Raw genomic sequence first — 19,169 nt, forward strand, 5'->3', positions numbered from 1 at the left:
TGATATTTTTTTGTTGAAAAATAGCTATAGGTTTTTGGGGGGTTTTCTTTAATAATTTGGCAAAATTTTCTGATCACCAGAATCTAGCCCTGATTCCCTGATTGGTTCAACATTTTTGTCCAATGTTAACATAAAACTTTTGGTTGGTATCAGGTAAGCTTTCCAGCAATTTATACAGGTTTATTTTCATTTCAACTTAACCGGACTTCAAACTAATGGCTTTTTGCCCTGGAACAATGTACTGGTCAGAATACACCAACAGCCAATGGAATGGCTTAAAACATTTATCTGGAGTCAGTAGTTCAAAATAGAATCTTTTCTTCTTCTTCTTTAACAATATAACTAGAGCAAACTGAATTAGTAATCAGCAGCTGTTTGACGTCAACTATTTGGCAATTCTGACATAATTTTTCTATTAGTAAGGGATCTTTTATATGCACTTTCCCACAGACAGGACAGCACATACCATGGCCTGTGATGTACCAATCGTTGGGCACTGGTTTGGAAAGGATGGTGGGGGAACACAAATATTAACTCCAAATGGGGCTTTATCTTTACACCACATTACCTCGGGCAAGTAGTTTACGGACAGTCCGATCTCACCTCTGATTTTGAAAAAAACCAAACTATTGTTAAGTAAGCAGAAGTAGGAGTTGATAACATTTAGTAAGACATTATTTAGAGCAACCTCCCACATCTAAACTATTCCAGATTATTTGTGCTACTCGAGCCTCCTGTGGTTATCTGGACTGGTCTATTATATAGGCATGAGAAGTAGGTGGGGGTATTCCAACCCTCGTCTGGAACACATCCACTGGGGAATTTGTCATGCTGGAACCTTCAGTGGATGTAAGCACAAGTCAAATGGTTGATTGACTGGTATCCCAGCTCTGAAGATATTACATGGTGTTTCCTCCCCCTCTCCTCCCCAAAACTGCTGTCATTTTATTACACCTGGGTAGTATTCTGAAACTCGAGGTTTAACCAAGCTTAACTTCCTCTCATCTCTTATTGTTGATCATGCTGGGGTGTAGTTCAATATTCATTCATTCTTAATGCTGGAGGCATCAACATCTTTGATTGGACCAGTCTGAAGTGTTCTAGTATTATAAAACATGTAAAAGTCATTGTAATAATTATATGGGTTTTTAAAAATATGCTGACAAACTTCGTTTTAGATACTTTAACCTAATATTACGCTTGGTTTTTTTTTTAATATTACTATTTATGTGACTAACAGTAGGTCAGTTTTAATCCAATGCAGATGAACAGATGTAACATATAGAACAGTTCACCCCCTCATATATCATACTGTGCTGTGTTTATGTATACAGATAGTGGTGTGGTACATGTACAGTAGCAGTCGAGTGGTATGTTCTTTCGCAAAATAAATGAGTGTTTGAGAAAAATGTTTTTTAATTTAATGTCATAACAATACTTTGGATTTACTTAATGTTAAGAATCATACTTTGCAGCAGCCTTGTGTAATGTTTTAAATACAATTTGATGTAATTTGTAAATCATATATGTCAGTAAATAAAAGGCGCCAACTGCAGTAAAAATAAAAAGGGAATTCCCGATTTTGAGTTTCAGTCCAGATCGCACATGTGTGATACAAAATTAATTTATCACATGGTTTCAAAATGTCTTTATCACTATAGAAAGATTGAATAGGCATGTAATACAATTCACAAACTCATATGTATTACTGTACAGCGCCCTCAATAGTTTAAGAAGTAGCAGGCTACAACAGTGATGATAGCAGGGGGCAAAGCGGGGGGTCTGGGGGCCCTCAGTCACATGTAACGACGAACCAACCACATCACTGGAAACGGTAACGCTGCTTGATAAAAATTTCGATGTGAACTAATCGCGTTTCAAGACAAATAAACAACTATTTTGGCACCTTGTTTGGATCCCTTTTGTAGGAGACTTTATTAAAGAAGAGAAAGCACTTTTTTTTTTACCATCAATGAAAAGTAGGCGGCGGCAAAAGCTGTTTCAGGCGGCGATTTGCTGCCGGAGACCGGGTACTTTTGAGAGCTCTGACTGTACTGTCACAAGTATTGAGTATTGCCTATAAAAGTGAAAACATGATCATGTGGAGAAAATTTAGTTTGTTTTGTTTAACGACACCACTGGAGCACATTGATTTATTAATCATTGGCTATTGGATGTCAACCATTTGATAATTTTGACATATAGTCTTAGAGAGGAGACATGCTATATTTTTTCATTAGTAGCAAGGGATCTTATATATGCACCATCCTACAGACACGACAACGCATACCATGGCCTTTGATATACCAGTTGTGGTGCATTGGCCAAGATTGAGAAATAACCTAATGGGGGCCACCGACGGGAATCGATCCTAGACCGACTGTGCATCAAGAGAGCGCTTTACACATCTAGGAGGGCGGGATGTAGTGGTAAAGCTGTTTTGTTGCACAGAACAAAGTATACTGCTAGGTAAATGTCATTTCATATTCTCTTTTATAGAACTATATACCTTCTCTTTAGACCATTAGTAATTAATGCCACATTTTCATCTAAATTCTTTTCAAAATGAAGGCAGGAGGCGGATGAACTTTTCTTCTTTGTTTCACGACATTGGAAATATCGCACATGGAAACAAGAAGATGTGGTGGCGGGTTGGGTGGTTTTGTTTGGGGGTGCTAATAAAAAAAACTTGGGGTAGGTGGAGTTGAAAACCTAGTAACAAATGTTATGTAGGATTAGAAGATGCATGTTCCATTTTAGTTTTAACAGCTGAGATGTATAGAATCACCCGTTAATTTCACAAACATATAGAATTATGCTCTGCATTGTTGTATTATTTCTTCTTTATTTTTGCTTGCCAAATTCTGTGCAATAAATGCAAAAAAAAATTCAAAAATGTTTTCTTTTCAGTTGTTAAGCTAAATAAAGTACTGTGTGCTTAATGCACACAAATCATTCATGGGAAGCAAATGTAAGAGATTCACTCTCTTTTCTTTTTTTTAAATTCTCTTTTACCAGTTGGCACAGATGACCCCTCTGTTTAGGACATAAAATTGACTATTTGAAATGTTCAATATTGTTGCGCTAGCCAGATGTCCAGCAGAATAAACTGGCCACTGGCCACTGGAATACAGGACCAAGTCCACAGGCGGGACATGGTGTGAGTGACCCTCTGTTGTGAACTATTACAACTAAATAAACTGTATGAATTGAAAACCACTGTGATTGTAAACTGCACCTCAACATCAAACGAGCCCACCACTTGGCGTGATACACTGTCTGACTGGTCAGCTTATTACACAAGAAAACAAACATTCTGAAACACTGCTAAATACAGTACATTCTGAGAATACTGCTAAAGCTATACAGTACATTCTGAGAATACTGCTAAAGCTATACAGTACATTCTGAGAATACTGCTAAATACAGTACATTCTGAGAATACTGCTAAAGCTATACAGTACATTCTGAGAATACTGCTAAAGCTATACAGTACATTCTGAGAATACTGCTAAATACAGTACATTCGAAGAATACTGCTAAAGCTATACAGTACATTCAGAGAATACTGCTAAATTCAGTACATTCTGAGAATACTGCTAAAGCTATACAGTACATTCGGAGAATACTGCTAAAGCAATACAGTACATTCTGATAATACTGTTAAATACAGTACATTCTGAGAATACTGCTAAAGCTATACAGTACCCGGTACATTCGGAGAATACTGCTAAAGCTATACAGTACATTTGGAGAATACTGCTAAAGCTATACAGTACATTCGGAGAATACTGCTAAAGCAATACAGTACATTCGGAGAATACTGCTAAAGCAATACAGTACATTCTGATAATACTGCTAAATACAGTACATTCGGAGAATACTGCTAAATATAGTACATTCTGAGAATACTGCTAAAGCTATACAGTACATTCTGAGAATGCTGCTAAATACAGTACATTCGAAGAATACTGCTAAAGCTATACAGTACATTCAGAGAATACTGCTAAATACAGTACATTCTGAGAATACTGCTAAAGCTATACAGTACATTCGGAGAATACTGCTAAAGCAATACAGTACATTCTGATAATACTGTTAAATACAGTACATTCTGAGAATACTGCTAAAGCTATACAGTACATTCGGAGAATACTGCTAAAGCTATACAGTACATTCGGAGAATACTGCTAAAGCTATACAGTACATTCAGAGAATACTGCTAAAGCTATACAGTACATTCGGAGAATACTGCTAAATACAGTACATTCGGAGAATACTGCTAAAGCTATACAGTACATTCAGAGAATACTGCTAAATACAGTACATTCGGAGAATACTGCTAAATACAGTACATTCTGAGAATACTGCTAAAGCTATACAGTACATTCGGAGAATACTGCTAAAGCAATACAGTACATTCGGAGAATACTGCTAAATACAGTACATTCTGAGAATACTGCTAAAGCTATACAGTACATTCGGAGAATACTGCTAAAGCTATACAGTACATTCGGAGAATACTGCTAAAGCTATACAGTACATTCGGAGAATACTGCTAAAGCTATACAGTACATTCGGAGAATACTGCTAAAGCTATACAGTACATTCAGAGAATACTGCTAAAGCTATACAGGTCCCCATCCAAATCCAACAAATGTTCATATCTCCTTGATTCAAGGGCCATAACTCACAAAATTGGTAAAATCTCCATGAAATTCAAACATCATAATGCTATACACAACAATATTATGAAGCACTGCGAGAAAGATGGAGACAAATCTATAGACACCCCCACCCACCCACCCCCCCCCCCCCCCCCGATTGGACCATGGACTACTAAAACATGTTTAATCCACCTCTTTATCTCCTAACACAGAACACCAACATCTAAAAACTAACACACTGATAGAACATTCCACTGATATTTATTAACTGGCAGTTATTGTCAGACATTGAACTATTCCCAAACAATGCTCAACATTAAAACATAATACAAACAATGCTCAACATTAAAACATAATACAAACAATGGTAATGAGGGAAGTTGAAACATAAAAACATAATACATAGTAAATTAAGGATGAAAATTATATTCGTACAAATTTTAAAAGTCCCATAATTTCTGCAGTCTGTTACCAAAGATCGTATACAGAAAAAGATTCTGGGTTGTGTTAAGATGCAAACGTCATCAGTCCTTGATGAACAGTCATAATTGATAAAAGTCGCATAAACCAAAAATATTTTGTTACGTCTGTATTTTTACCGACCTGCCTCTGATTTACAATCGAACAACAATAATGGTAACACAAAATATAATTACTATTCCTATGAACTGTCTTTAACTGAGAGCATTTCACAGTTTACAATAACTTCCAACATATCTGCCTGTTATTACTCTTTTAAGACTATGTGTCATCGAGATTATCAGCTGAAATCTCGACTGCGTCCACAGTTACCATTTCTTCTTCCATCTCATCTTCCATCTCATCTTCCCCGGGTTCTGCCGAGGTTTTCTCTTCCATGGACTCTTCCTCTTTTGCTCCATTCATGTCTTCTAGAGACTTTTCTGATGTTTCAAGAGATTCTCCCTCTTTTGCCCCATTCGTGTCTTCCACAGATGTTTTAGAAGTATCTGCTTCTTTTGTCTCGGTCTTGTCTTCAGAAGCTTTTGTTCCAATGGCATTTCTGTTACGATCCTTGATGCTTTGCAATATTGCTGCCTAAAATAGCAAACGTTTTATTTTTTATCTGAATTGACACAAAATATTAAAGCCATACACCCTAGTTCCATCCAGCGAAAATAAATTATAATTTGGTTAATCTACAAACCTGTAACACACTTAGATCACGTTTTTATCAAATGGAGTGAAAAAGCAGGTTTTATATCGATAAATACTATGGGAATCCCCATGTCCCAATTGCTTGAAATAATTTTGAAAGTTAGTATTCTGATGTCACCGGTAGATGTCGCTGGAAGCACAACAATGCCTACGTCACGACAAATTTCACAGACTTGGGATGCGTTCGTTTCACCTCTCCTGGACATGTTCCAACTGTTCTGTCCTGGTTGTATCCCCTCTCCAGATATCGTAAGACTTAGCAAAATTATTGGTTTTAAGGGTTTGTAACGTTTTGTATTGAGACACTTACTTGTCTGAACTTTATTGTTACTGAAAATGTTCACGAACTGTGAAGAAAAATCTCACAAATGAACAACAACAAATCGGATGTTGATTGCGCGAACCGTGCACGAGAAAACAAACCGAACCAAAATGATAACGGTCACGTGATATACCAACGTCTGTGACATTGAAATGGAAATATCCCCTCCAAAAATAGATTGGATCTCGCTTGCTTAACGGATTTTTCTCGACAGAACGTCTTGTGAAAAAATGCATTTCGTGGTTTTACAAACATCAGGATTACCAAAAAGCACTTCAGGTGAATGGAAATGTGTATTCTAAATAATAAAATGTAAGTAAAGTGCAATTTTATTTGTGAAAAATGGGGTTTAATAGCGAAAAACAACGCCGTAATGGTTAACAAATAGCCGTAACTAGGGTGTGTCCCTTTAAGAGTTAATAAAAAGTAGACCAATTTGTCTAACAAACCATGAATGAAGCATGACCAGGTTTATCTCAAATGCAAAATGAATGTATGCATGTTATAAACAAAAGATAATTATTTATATGTACACAAATCATGAAATGGTTTTAACAGATAACAACATCAAAACGGTGTTCTGAAGAAATACTCTGGGATGATGTTTTAAAAAAAATTGAGGTCTTTTTAAAATGTGAAAAGTACACACATAAAAAGTTATTACTTTTTAATGTTTCCAAAAAAAACAAAGTGTAGAGATCCAAAAGTCTGAAACGTAAATGTTTGTATTAAGTAAACTGAGAAAACTAAAATCAGAAAGTATGGCATTTTATTATATACACAGTTATGAAATCTATAGATTTGCAGCAGAAACCATAAAAGTGATATTCAGTGAAAAGTCATATTTTGTATATTTTAGTTGCATTGAAAATATAAAAATATATAAAGTATCACCATTGTAACTTATTATGATCTAATTATTGAGGTTTGGTTTTCGTTTTATTATTACCAATCATAGAATGCATCTGATAATATTTAAAAAGGTTTTTTATATTAAGATGATGAGAACGATAGGCAGAGGGTGATAAATGAGAAAGATGAATAAAAGTGCAATCATGATGGTAAAATATCTAAAACAGATGAGATAAGCAAAAGATATTAAAAAGAGAAAAATATTGTCAAAAATTAGAAAAGATATATCATGGGTGAACCAGTTTATGTGAGCATAAGCATTTGGCTCTAAAGCATATCAATATTAATAAACAGACAGTTTTTATTTAATACCTACCTTTTTATTTGTATTTCTACACTTCAAATGAGCACTAAACTGGCGGCCAAGTATGTCAAAAACTAGCATGCATCGGCCATAAATACTGTTAACTATGTTACCCGTTTCGGTGAGTGATACATTTAGTAGTATAGCTTACAGCCAAAACTTTCCAACACAAAATGTTTCAGTGTTATTTTCAAAACGTATGTTGTTAACAAAACATGTACTTATAATAATTTATAAAAACTAATTTAAAGATTTTAAGGCAAATTACAAAATGGAGTCCTCAAGAACCAATGTTAACGGACAATATTTTAGGTAAATGAATATAACAATTCTGATGTCTTGCAATCGTGTTATAAACTGAGCAAATGAAGTTATAATGGTAAAATTGTTTGGTTAAAAAACATAAGCCACATTCAGAGTTTTAATAAATATATAAACAGATATTCTAAAAGATATTTATGTTAAAACATATAAGGACCATGTATTTTTGGTAAGTATCTGTAAAGAGAGTTTTACGAGCAGATGCCATGACAATCATGTGACTTCAATAACCAGACATCAGTACAGCTGAGAACAGACAGAAATAGTTTTTAAAATTAAGTTTTCTTTCAAATTACAGTCTTTAAAAATCATCGAAAAAAGGTATTAAGAAATGTGCCGTGTTTATAAGTGGGTAAAGTTCAATCTTGCTTTCTTTGCTCGTTTTAACTTTATTTTTACGAACATTTGTGTGAATATGACAGACATTTGTTTACTTTCCCCATACAGTGTCAGAAATATTCAAATGTACGTACTGTTGCGCATAAACAATGCAACCACCAAAACAGGTCCACGGACAATATATATAATAAATATACTTTTTTTTCGAATACGATTTTTATCAACTCGTGATTTGTGAAAAACATATTTTTACGGATGGTTTTCACACATCACTCATAGACATAAAGATTGTATTAACAAAATCATGAAACAGACTCTATACAGATTTAAGATATTAAACAGACAGCAATTACTAGGCAACTGATAGTTTTTGCAGACGGAATCTTGTGCCAATTGGTTCATTGCCATGCAAAAACTACATTAAAAATGGTGCATTCTGGAGCATTTCTGACATTTATTTTAGGTACATTCTTAAAGTGATTTTTACCAGTTTTCATCATAAGTACTTTATATAAAACATTTACAGTGAGTGTGTAACACAATCAAAGTAGATAAACATGTAATGTGCACATAATCCTTGAGTGTCTTTTCAAACTACACATTTCTAGCTTGGTGCTAAGGTGAAAAAGGAGAAAATACACTACTTATTAAAAAATAACTAATACATATGTTTTCAAATAATTTCAAAATAGTAGCAAAATGGTGATTTTGGAGACCTATATAGCGCTAACCTAGAAATTTTAGTCCCTTTGATCCACTCAGCTAGTATGGAACTGCTGTCACAGACTTGCACTAGCTTCTGTAGAAGTTCATATGCGTGTAATTCACTAATAAGACCAGTGTAATAAATGAGACCAGTGTAATGTAATGGGACCGGTGTACTACAAGTGGGTCACACTTAAAAGGACCGATTTAAAGACGCACTGAACAATTTTTTGAAATTTGTTTTTAAAAAGCGGAATACTATCTTTATAATTCGTAGGGCAGAATGGGAATATACAAATCGTAATTATTCCACCAAAATCATAACAGATGGCAAGTATGTGAAGTTATATCCTTTCCTTTCCAAAGTATGTAAACTGGAATTACCTGACAACTTGAATACCATGTCACAACATCCACACTCACCAGTCATAAGAAAAGCATTTCAAAGTATGCAAATTGGAATCACCTGACAACTTGAATACCATGTCACAACATCCACACTCACCAGTCATAAGAAAAGCATTTCAAAGTATGCAAACTGGAATCACCTGACAACTTGAATACCATGTCACAACATCCACACTCACCAGTCATAAGAAAAGCATTTCAAAGTATGCAAACTGGAATCACCTGACAACTTGAATACCATGTCACAACATCCACACTCACCAGTCATAAGAAAAGCATTTCAAAGTATGCAAACTGGAATCACCTGACAACTTGAATACCATGTCACAACATCCACACTCACCAGACATAAGAAAAGCATTTCAAAGTATGCAAACTGGAATCACCTGACAACTTGAATACCATGTCACAACATCCACACTCACCAGTCATAAGAAAAGCATTTCAAAGTATGCAAACTGGAATCACCTGACAACTTGAATATCATATCACAACATCCACACTCACCAGTCATAAGAAAAGCATTCCAAAGTATGCAAACTGGAATCACCTGACAACTTTAATACCATGTCACAACATCCACACTCACTAGACATAAAAGCATTTCAAAGTATGCAATCTGGAATCACCTGACAACTTGAATACCATGTCACAACATCCACACTCACTAGACATAAGAAAAGCATTTCAAAGTATGCAAACTGGAATTACTTGACAACTTGAATACCATGTCACAACATCCACACTCACTAGACATAAGAAAAGCATTTCAAAGTATGCAAACTGGAATCACTTGATAACTTGAATACCATAAAACAACTTACACAAGGCAAGACAATAATGCATTTTATTTTTTGACAAACCTCAATAATTTTACCAATTACAACTGTGGGATTTCTAGTGAGAATCATGGTAGACCCTGCAAGTGTTAGTGGGATTTCTAGTGGGAATCATGGTACACCCTGCAGGGTGTATACTACCAAATCAAATCCCATAGACGACAATAGTAACATATGTGGCTAAAACTCCTACCTACAGCATATCAATCAACATAAACGCCACAGATATAAATACTACCACCCCTCACACTTAAAGTGAATCAGAAAAAAATTGGGGGTCAAGCTGCTTGTTTCTGAGATAACGGGTAGCGTCTATAACTACCCTAGTTCCGCACAAAATTCGAGTACTTTTTTTTACAGGTACCCCATACATGTTTCAAGCACAAGGCTACTTGACACATTGGTACTAGATGAAATAAAATTGCATATTTTTTTTACCCAGATGAAACTATTATTTTTTACAACCAACACACTCACATTTATAACTAATCACAGGACTTGTGGTGTTCACTTCTCTATCAAAAGTTCGGTGCACCTCGAACTTTGACCCAGCCGGAAGTTATTTGGTTTAGTACTACCTATACTGATAACATACATTTTTCAAAAAGTGTCCAGCTATGTGTCTTTATGAAAACCAGTGTCTGGTGTATTCTGACATAAACTGACAACCTCACTGAAACTGTTGTTTCTACAGTGCAACCTAATATAATGTACACCTCAAAAGGCTTATATATTGCACACAGTTTTGTACAAATGCAATATGTCATATTAAACAACAAAATGTTTTAAAATAAAACTCCTGAAGATATTTACTTTCAGTTGGGTGTGTGTACTCAGGTATATATGTAGACAACAAAGATAGTCAGAGTACCTCTACCTCTTTAAAGAATTCCTAGCAGCGAAAACAAACGAAATTTGTTGACATCATTGTGCAGTCGGAACATTTCACTGTTTACGAAGTTGTCCGATTGATCACTGTAAATTCCGTATTAATTGTCGGTACAATTCAGAACTCATCGTTGATTTTAGTAATTTGGCGAAAACAATCCAGATACTTGCAACACATTCATAAATGATACAAAATGAGTAGTGTCGCACTGTAGCGAGTAACATTTTAAGCTTGGCTAGTAAATTTTGCTTCTCCACTAGCCAAAGAAGAGTAAGTTATAAAACCGAGTGTAGAACACTGTTAATAACACGTGCTCTTATTAGGTACCACGGTAATTGGTGACACATGAGATCGCATGACAGTACGGTAACGTGTGTGGCGATTAAACGGCTTTTATTACAAACTGCTAAATACTGTAGGCCTATAGAGGAAAATATATCGTATTATCGTAACTCTAGTCATCTCATACATTGTAGGTTTTCCAAAAACAACGTGCGATCTCAACAAAACAATCAAGGATTTCTCAATACCACATGCACAGACTACAAGTCATCGCGGGTTTTTTCGCATGCAAAGGTGAAGGTCATTTGAAGAAGACGTGGTACAATTTTCGTTGTTGGCTACTGCTTAGCCCTAGGACCCAGAATTTGTTATATACACGGGTGTAGCCTGTAGGAAGATACCAAAAAGTGGGGTGGGTGGGTACACACACGTATAAAATTAATATATAAACCATCGATGCTGCTACAAAGTACCCCCTTCCCCGCTTCCTACGCCAGTGATGTAGATAGGCCTATCAACTGCTGAGCATGGGTAATAATTAAATAAACGGAATATTCAATAATAACCACAAACATTAAACAGTTCACATTTATTTCAGTGTTTCAGTTAATTGGGAATAAATTAATTTGGGTGATTTTAGCATGGGTCCATTCAATAGGCTAATAAACATTAAAACTATAACTATAAGTCCGTCCCACAGGGAACACCTTAGCCCGAGTACTCTGACTGTAAGAGAGCTAAACGGACATTTGAACATAAACACGCTCACATTATTTATGTCCAAATGTCCGTCTAGCTCTCTTACAGTCAGAGTACTCGGGCTAGGAACGCCTTTTTTATTACTATGAAATTTACTACAAGTTATTCATTTCTAAGCCGATTGATTTGTAAATTGCACACAAAATTAGTATTGTTTTGTTATTTCCAATACAAGTTGGACAAATCTGTGAAGTTTTTGTGCAGTCATCTACTGACTGGATAAATCTGTGAACTTTTTGTGCAAACATCTATTGACCAACTTGGACAAATTTGTGCAGTCATCCTCTAACAAAACTGGACAAAGCTGTGAAGTTTCTGTGCAGTCATCTACTGACTTTTATTGGTGAAAGGAATAGTTCGAACTTTTTTTGTTTTCCTGTCTTTTGAAAATGGCATGTGAAACGTAAAACTGACATTGACAGTGAGATTGTTTTTATTTCTCTCTGGCTGCAAAGAGTAAACTAAGATTTTTCAGACAGCTTGCCTTCATGTCTTTCATCTTGAGACCAAGTTTTTCTCTGGCAAACACATTTAAGGTAGGGTAACCTTTCTTTGAACTAAAGAAAATTTAAAATATTTAAAAAAAACAAAAAACAAATCCTACCTACCTACCCTACTTTTTTTTGGCCATGTTACCTGAAACAAACTTTTTTTTTTTGGCCTTAAATTTTGCATAAAACTACAAATTTGTCTAAAATATACCATAGCACCCTATAAATATCTCAAAATGACAATAAAAATCCAGTTCTTTACAAATTTGAGTTTTCAGAATTTCATACATGAAAAATTAACTATGTTAATGGAAACTAAAGACATTAACCCACTATTGGCAAATGCTATTTTTAATATAAAAATAAATTGCTATTAAAATCTTAGTTCAGGTTGCCTATATATAATACCATATTTAAGAGCAGTTGCATATGGCAAGTCAAATACCATGTAAAAAGAAATTATTGAAATCTTTACAGTATGAATTATAGGCCAAAACCAACTTTTCCACAGTGCTAACTTTGATTCAAACTCCATTCAAAGCCATGTACAAAGATTATTGTCAAGGTCAAGGTCATTGTGAACTTGCATGGCCATGGCTAATTAATCAACCAGTATAATTTAATTAAATAAAATGACAAAATTATAACATTTTTTATTATGCACTGAATATGTGCTATAGGGTGTATACTACCAAATCAAATCCCACAGACGACAATAGTAACATATGTGGCTAAGACTCCTACCTGCAGCGCATCAATCAACATAAACGCCACAGATATAAATACTACCACCCCTCACACTTAAAGTGAATCAGAAAAAATTGGGGGTCAAGCTGCTTGTTTCTGAGATAAAGGGTAGTGTCTATGACTACCCTAGTTCCGCACAAAATTCGAGTACTTTTTTTTACAGGTACCCCATACATGTTTCAAGCACAAGGCTACTTGACACATTGGTACTAGATGAAATAAAATTGCATTTTTTTTTACCCCAGATGAAACTACTATTTTTTACAACCAACACACACATTTATAACCAATCACAGGACTTGTGGTGTTCACTTCTCTTATCAAAAGTTGGGTGCACCTCGAACTTTGACCCAGCCGGATATTATTTGGTTTAGTACTACCTGCAGGTGTTAGTGGGATTTCTAGAGAGAATCATGGTACACCCTGCAGGTGTTAGTGGGATTTCTAGAGAGAATCATGGTACACCCTGCAGGTGTTAGTGGGATTTCTAGTGGGAATCATGGTACACCCTGCAGGTATTAGTGGGATTTCTATTGGGAATCATGGTACACCCTGCAAGTGTTAGTGGGATAAAAATGGGGAATTCATCATACACTGCAATACCAAATGTATGTTGTTGTACAAAAAGGTTATACTTTGTTTTATTTAGCAACACTACTAGAGCACACTGATTTATTAATCATCGGCTATTGGATGTCAAAGATTTTGAAATTTTAACAGTCTTAGTGAGGAATCCCGCTACATGTTTCCATTAGTAGCAAGGGATCTTTTATATACACCAAGCCACAGACAGGATAGCACATAGCACGGACTTTGAAATACCAGTCGTGGAGCACTGACTAGAACAAGAAATAGGGTAATGTACAAATGGTGATTTTTAAAATACAAACCTTCCACTTCTCATAATGTGCCTCTTGGCTAGTATGCATCACTTTGGCAGAATGTTCATTCTGATAAAACTTGTTGCACAACTTGCAGTAATATCCCTGGACATTCACAATGTACTTCTCTCCTGCAATTATGTGGGAAGAAAATATAAATTTAAAGTTAGCGTTAGTAACAATTAATAAACAGCAGACATATAATATTTTATGTAAGATGATGGTTACGTTTATTAACTTATCTACCAGTGTCTAAATGAGATTATGTGTGTAGAATGTGTCAGTCTAAATGAGATTATGTGTGTAGAATGTGTCAGTCTAAATGAGATTGTGTATGTAGAATGTGTCTAAATGTGATTATGTGTGTAGAATCTGTCACTCTAAATGAGACTGTGTATGTAGAATGTGTCAGTCTAAATGAGATTATGTGTGTAGAATGTGTCTAAATGAGATTATGTATGTAGAATGATTCAGTCTATGAGAGATTGTGTATGTAGAATGTGTCTAAATGAGATTATGTATGTAGAATGTATCTAGAATGTGTCAGTCTAAATGAGATTGTGTGTGTAGAATGTGTCAGTTTAAATGAGATTATGTATGTAGAATGTGTCAGTCTAAATGAGATTGTGTGTGTAGAATGTGTCTAAATGAGATTATATAAGTAGAATGTGTCAGTCTAAATGAGATTATGTATGTAGAATGTATCTAGAATGTGTCAGTCTAAATGAGATTTTATGTATGTAGAATGATTAAGTCTAAATGAGATTGTGTGTAGAATGTGTCAGTCTAAATGAGATTATGCATGTAGAATGTGTCTAAATGAGATTATGTATGTAGAATGTATCTAGAATGTGTCAGTCTAAATGAGATTGTGTGTGTAGAATGTGTCAGTTTAAATGAGATTATGTATGTAGAATGTGTCAGTCTAAATGAGATTGTGTGTGTAGAATGTGTCTAAATGAGATTATATAAGTAGAATGTGTCAGTCTAAATGAGATTATGTATGTAGAATGTATCTAGAATGTGTCAGTCTAAATGAGATTATGTATGTAGAATGATTAAGTCTAAATGAGATTGTGTGTAGAATGTGTCAGTCTAAATGAGATTATGCATGTAGAATGTGTCTAAATGAGATTATGTGTGTAGAATGTGACAGTCTAAATGAGATTGTGTGTAGAATGTATCAGTCTAAATGAGATTATGTATGTAGAATGTGTCTAAATGAGATTATGTGTGTAGAATGTGACAGTCTAAATGAGATTGTGTGTAGAATGCGACAGTCTAAATGAGATTATGTATGTAGAATGTGTCTAAATGAGATTATGTGTGTAGAATGTGAGTCTAAATGAGATTATGTGTGTAGAATGTGTCAGTCTAAATGAGATTATGTGTGTAGAATGTGTCAGTCTAAATGAGATTGTGTGTGTAGAATGTATCAGTCTAAATGAGATTGTGTATGTAGAATGTGTCAGTCTAAATGAGGTTGTGTCTGTAAAATGTGTCAGTCTAAATGATATTGTGTGTGTAGAATGTATCAGTCTAAATGAGATTGTGTGTGTAGAATGTATCAGTCTAAATGAGATTGTGTGTGTACAATGTGTCAGTCTAAATGAGATTGTGTGTGTAGAATGTGTCAGTCTAAATGAGATTGTGTGTGTAGAATGTGAGTCTAAATCAGTAAATGAGATTTTGTGTAGAATGTGTCAGTCTAAATGAGATTATGTATGTAGAATGTGTCTAAATGAGATTATGTGTGTAGAATGTGACAGTCTAAATGAGATAGTGTGTAGAATGTGTCAGTCTAAATGAGATTATGTGAGTAGAATGTGTCAGTCTAAATGAGATTATGTATACTACTCAAATGAATTTAAGGGTCAAAAATTTATAACCAAATAAGTTTCAGAGTGTATTAGATTGATGATGTAAACTACACCAAATTTTTTATTTATTGTTCCATATTTACAAAAACCCACAAATAAACGTCACTGTATACAAGAAAGTCACATGACATGCTGTCAAAGTTGAAGGTTGTCAAACATGGATTTTACACATTAGAACATTCGTTTAATAGTGTGTGAATCCACCCCTGGTGTGAATACACTCGACACATCGTTGCCTCATGCTGTTGATCAGACGTCTGAAGAACTCTTGGGGAATGGCCTGCCACTCTGCCATAAGAAGTTGACCCAGATCATGAAGGTTATCCCGAACTCTCCTGCCTAATTCGTCCCAGGCGTTCTCTATTGGGGCCAAGTCAGGCGAATATGCTGGCCAATCCATCCTGGCGATACCTTGTTGTCTGAGAAAGTCCGTTACCACCCTGGCGTGGTGGGGTCTGGCATTGTCATCCTGCAGAACTGCCCCGCCGCCAATCTGCTGAAGGCCTGGGAGAACCAACGGCCGGATAATCTCATTCACATAGCGGATTCCATTAAGATTGCCATCCACCACATAGAGGGGGGTCCTGTGGTGGATAGAGATGCCGCCCCACACCATGACGCTGCCACCACCGAACCGGTGACGTTGTCTAACGTTAACGTCAGCGAAGCGCTCCCCAGGACGTCTGTAGACACGAACCCGACCGTCTTTGAACTGGAGACTAAACCTGGACTGAACACGTTGCCACCGCAGATGAAGCATGCACCAGTGACGTCTGGCCGTTCTGTGACGTGGTAGGAGTGGTGGTCGAACAGCCTGGCGACGGCAGGGTAGATTATTGGCTCTCAGACGATTGCGTATGGTTTGATCAGACACTCGAGTTCCAGTCGCAGTCCGCAGATTGTCACGTAATCGGCGTGCAGTGGTTGTGCATTGACGTAGAGCCATATTGGTGATGTAGCGGTCCTCTCTATTTGTAGTGCTTCGGGGTCTTCCCGAACGTGGACGATTTCGAACATAATTCGTTGCTTGGTACTGTTGCCACAGTCGGCCAACGACACTCTGACTGACACCAAGTCTCAGAGCAACATTTCTTTGCGTATTGCCATCCTGAAGCCAAGCAATAGCCCTTCCTCGATCTTCGATAGTCAGTTGACATCGTACCATTGTCGAATTTGGAGTGTGCACCGTACACGAACGCAAGCTCCAATTATACGGAAATTCAGCATTGGGAACATGGAATACACGTGCAAAGCGTGCAAATGAAGCGCTTTGTGAAAAAGCAAGTTATGGGCACTTAGCAGACCTTTCGCTTTCGCCCTAATTTACGTGCAAATGTAAGCATGTTTTCGCCATTAGAACTAGTCGACAGTGTCAATGACAGTGGATTTTAAATTTTTTATGGGTTGCTTAGACCCACTTTCGTCAAAATGGAACAATACCATGCGTGACATTATGGTCTAGCTAATATAATTGACATTCAGAAAATAATGTCGAAAATATCGTCTGACCCTTAAATTCTTTTGAGTAGTGTATGTAGAATGTGTCAGTCTAAATGACATTATGTGTGTAGAATATGTCTAAATGAGATTGTGTGTGTAGAATGTGTCAGTCTAAATGAGATTATATATGTAGAATGTGTCAGTCTAAATGACATTGTGTATGTAGAATGTGTCTAAATGAGATTATGTATGTAGAATGTGTCAGTCTAAATGAGATTATGTGTTGAATGTGTCAGTCTAAATGAGATTATGTGTGTAGAATGTGTTAGTCTAAATGAGATTATGTATGTAGAATGTGGCTAAATGAGATTGTGTGTGTAGAATGATTCAGTCTAAATGAGATTATGTATGTAGAATGTGTCTAAATGAGATTGTGTATGTAGAATGTGTCTAAATGAGATTGTGTGTAGAATGTGTCAGTCTAAATGAGATTATGTATGTAGAATGTGTCAGTCTAAATGAGATTGTGTATGTAGAATGTGTCTAAATGAGATTATGTATATAGAATGCGAGTCTAAATGAGATTGTGTATATAGAATGTGTCAGTCTAAATGAGATTATGTATGTAGAATGTGTCAGTCTAAATGAGATTGTGTGTGTAGAATGTGTCAGTCTAAATGAGATTGTGTATGTAGAATGTATCAGTCTAAATAAGATTATGTATGTAGAATGTGTTTAAATAAAGTAATGCATTACTAGAACAGAAGACAAACACTTTAAACTCACCCACTGGTTTGCTGCTATCATGCTCCGGAATGTCTTCCTGTAAAGAATGATAAAAACAAATTGATTAAAATCCCTTCGGTCATCACAGAAACCCACAATATATTACATTGATTTGCTTCAAATCAAATCTCTTTTCCACATCAATACACACTCCCTTTAACATCAATGCACCTTTTTTCACATCAATACACACCTTTTTAACATCAATCTTTCTTCACATCAATACTCACCTTTTCCACATCAATACACACTCCCTTTAACAGCAATGCACCTTTTTCACATTAACACCGACTCTTTTTTCACATCAATACTCACCTTTTCTACATCAACAGACCTTTTTCACATCAATACACACTTCCCTGTAACATCAGTCTTTTTTCACCTCAATACTCACCTTTTCCACATCAACAGACCTTTTCCACATCAATATTAACTTTTCTCACATCAATACATTTTATTTTCATATTAATACACACCTTTTTAACATCAATGTCTATTTCACATCAATACACTCACATTCTCCACATCAATACAAACCTTTTTCAGATCAATATTCACTTTCTTCACATCAATACAAACCTTTTTCACATCAATACACATATTTTCACTTGCTAGAATAAACAGTATTAAACTACAGATTACAATATGGAAGTATAAGGAATAAGACTTGGAAATGTCACCATGACCTGATGTGGCACACAACATGCTCTAATGCCAGGTTCCGATGCCATATAACCTTAAATAAAGTGTGTTGAGTGCGTCGTTAAATAAAACATTTCCTTCTAATGCCAGGTTGGATTATAGACTATTGGAAAGAATACAAAAGATGAGTATGCATTTCTCCTAGGACGTATATATACACCGTGAATCCCCTCACACGTGAAGTGTGTCCGTTTTGAAGGAATTCTCATTTACAGAGGGTTCAGTTCTGAGTGCTTTCACTGTGTATAACAAGAGTACCGGTCAGGTACATGATACGCCCATCAGGAGTTTGATGGAAAACCGTATCTATATTAATGAA

The 19,169-nt window shown here is 35.7% G+C and overlaps 1 protein-coding gene across 3 annotated transcripts in view; it reads right to left on the minus strand.

Annotated features, from left to right (window-relative positions):
* Positions 1-4,911: 4,911 nt before the first annotated feature.
* LOC121383068 overlaps positions 4,912-19,169 on the minus strand; it is a 31,053-nt gene continuing 16,795 nt past the window's right edge. For all 3 annotated transcript variants that reach the window (XM_041512837.1, XM_041512836.1, XM_041512835.1), the window contains 3 exons: positions 18,149-18,185; positions 14,052-14,173; positions 4,912-5,723 (listed from right to left, as the gene is read on the minus strand). In XM_041512837.1, coding sequence (XP_041368771.1) covers positions 5,409-5,723; positions 14,052-14,173; positions 18,149-18,185 — 474 coding nt within the window. In that variant the 3' untranslated portion in view covers positions 4,912-5,408. The remainder of the gene's footprint in view (positions 5,724-14,051; positions 14,174-18,148; positions 18,186-19,169) is intronic.

This window comes from Gigantopelta aegis, chromosome 10 (genome assembly GCF_016097555.1).
Source record: "Gigantopelta aegis isolate Gae_Host chromosome 10, Gae_host_genome, whole genome shotgun sequence".
Classification (NCBI taxonomy): Eukaryota; Metazoa; Mollusca; class Gastropoda; order Neomphalida; family Peltospiridae; genus Gigantopelta; species Gigantopelta aegis.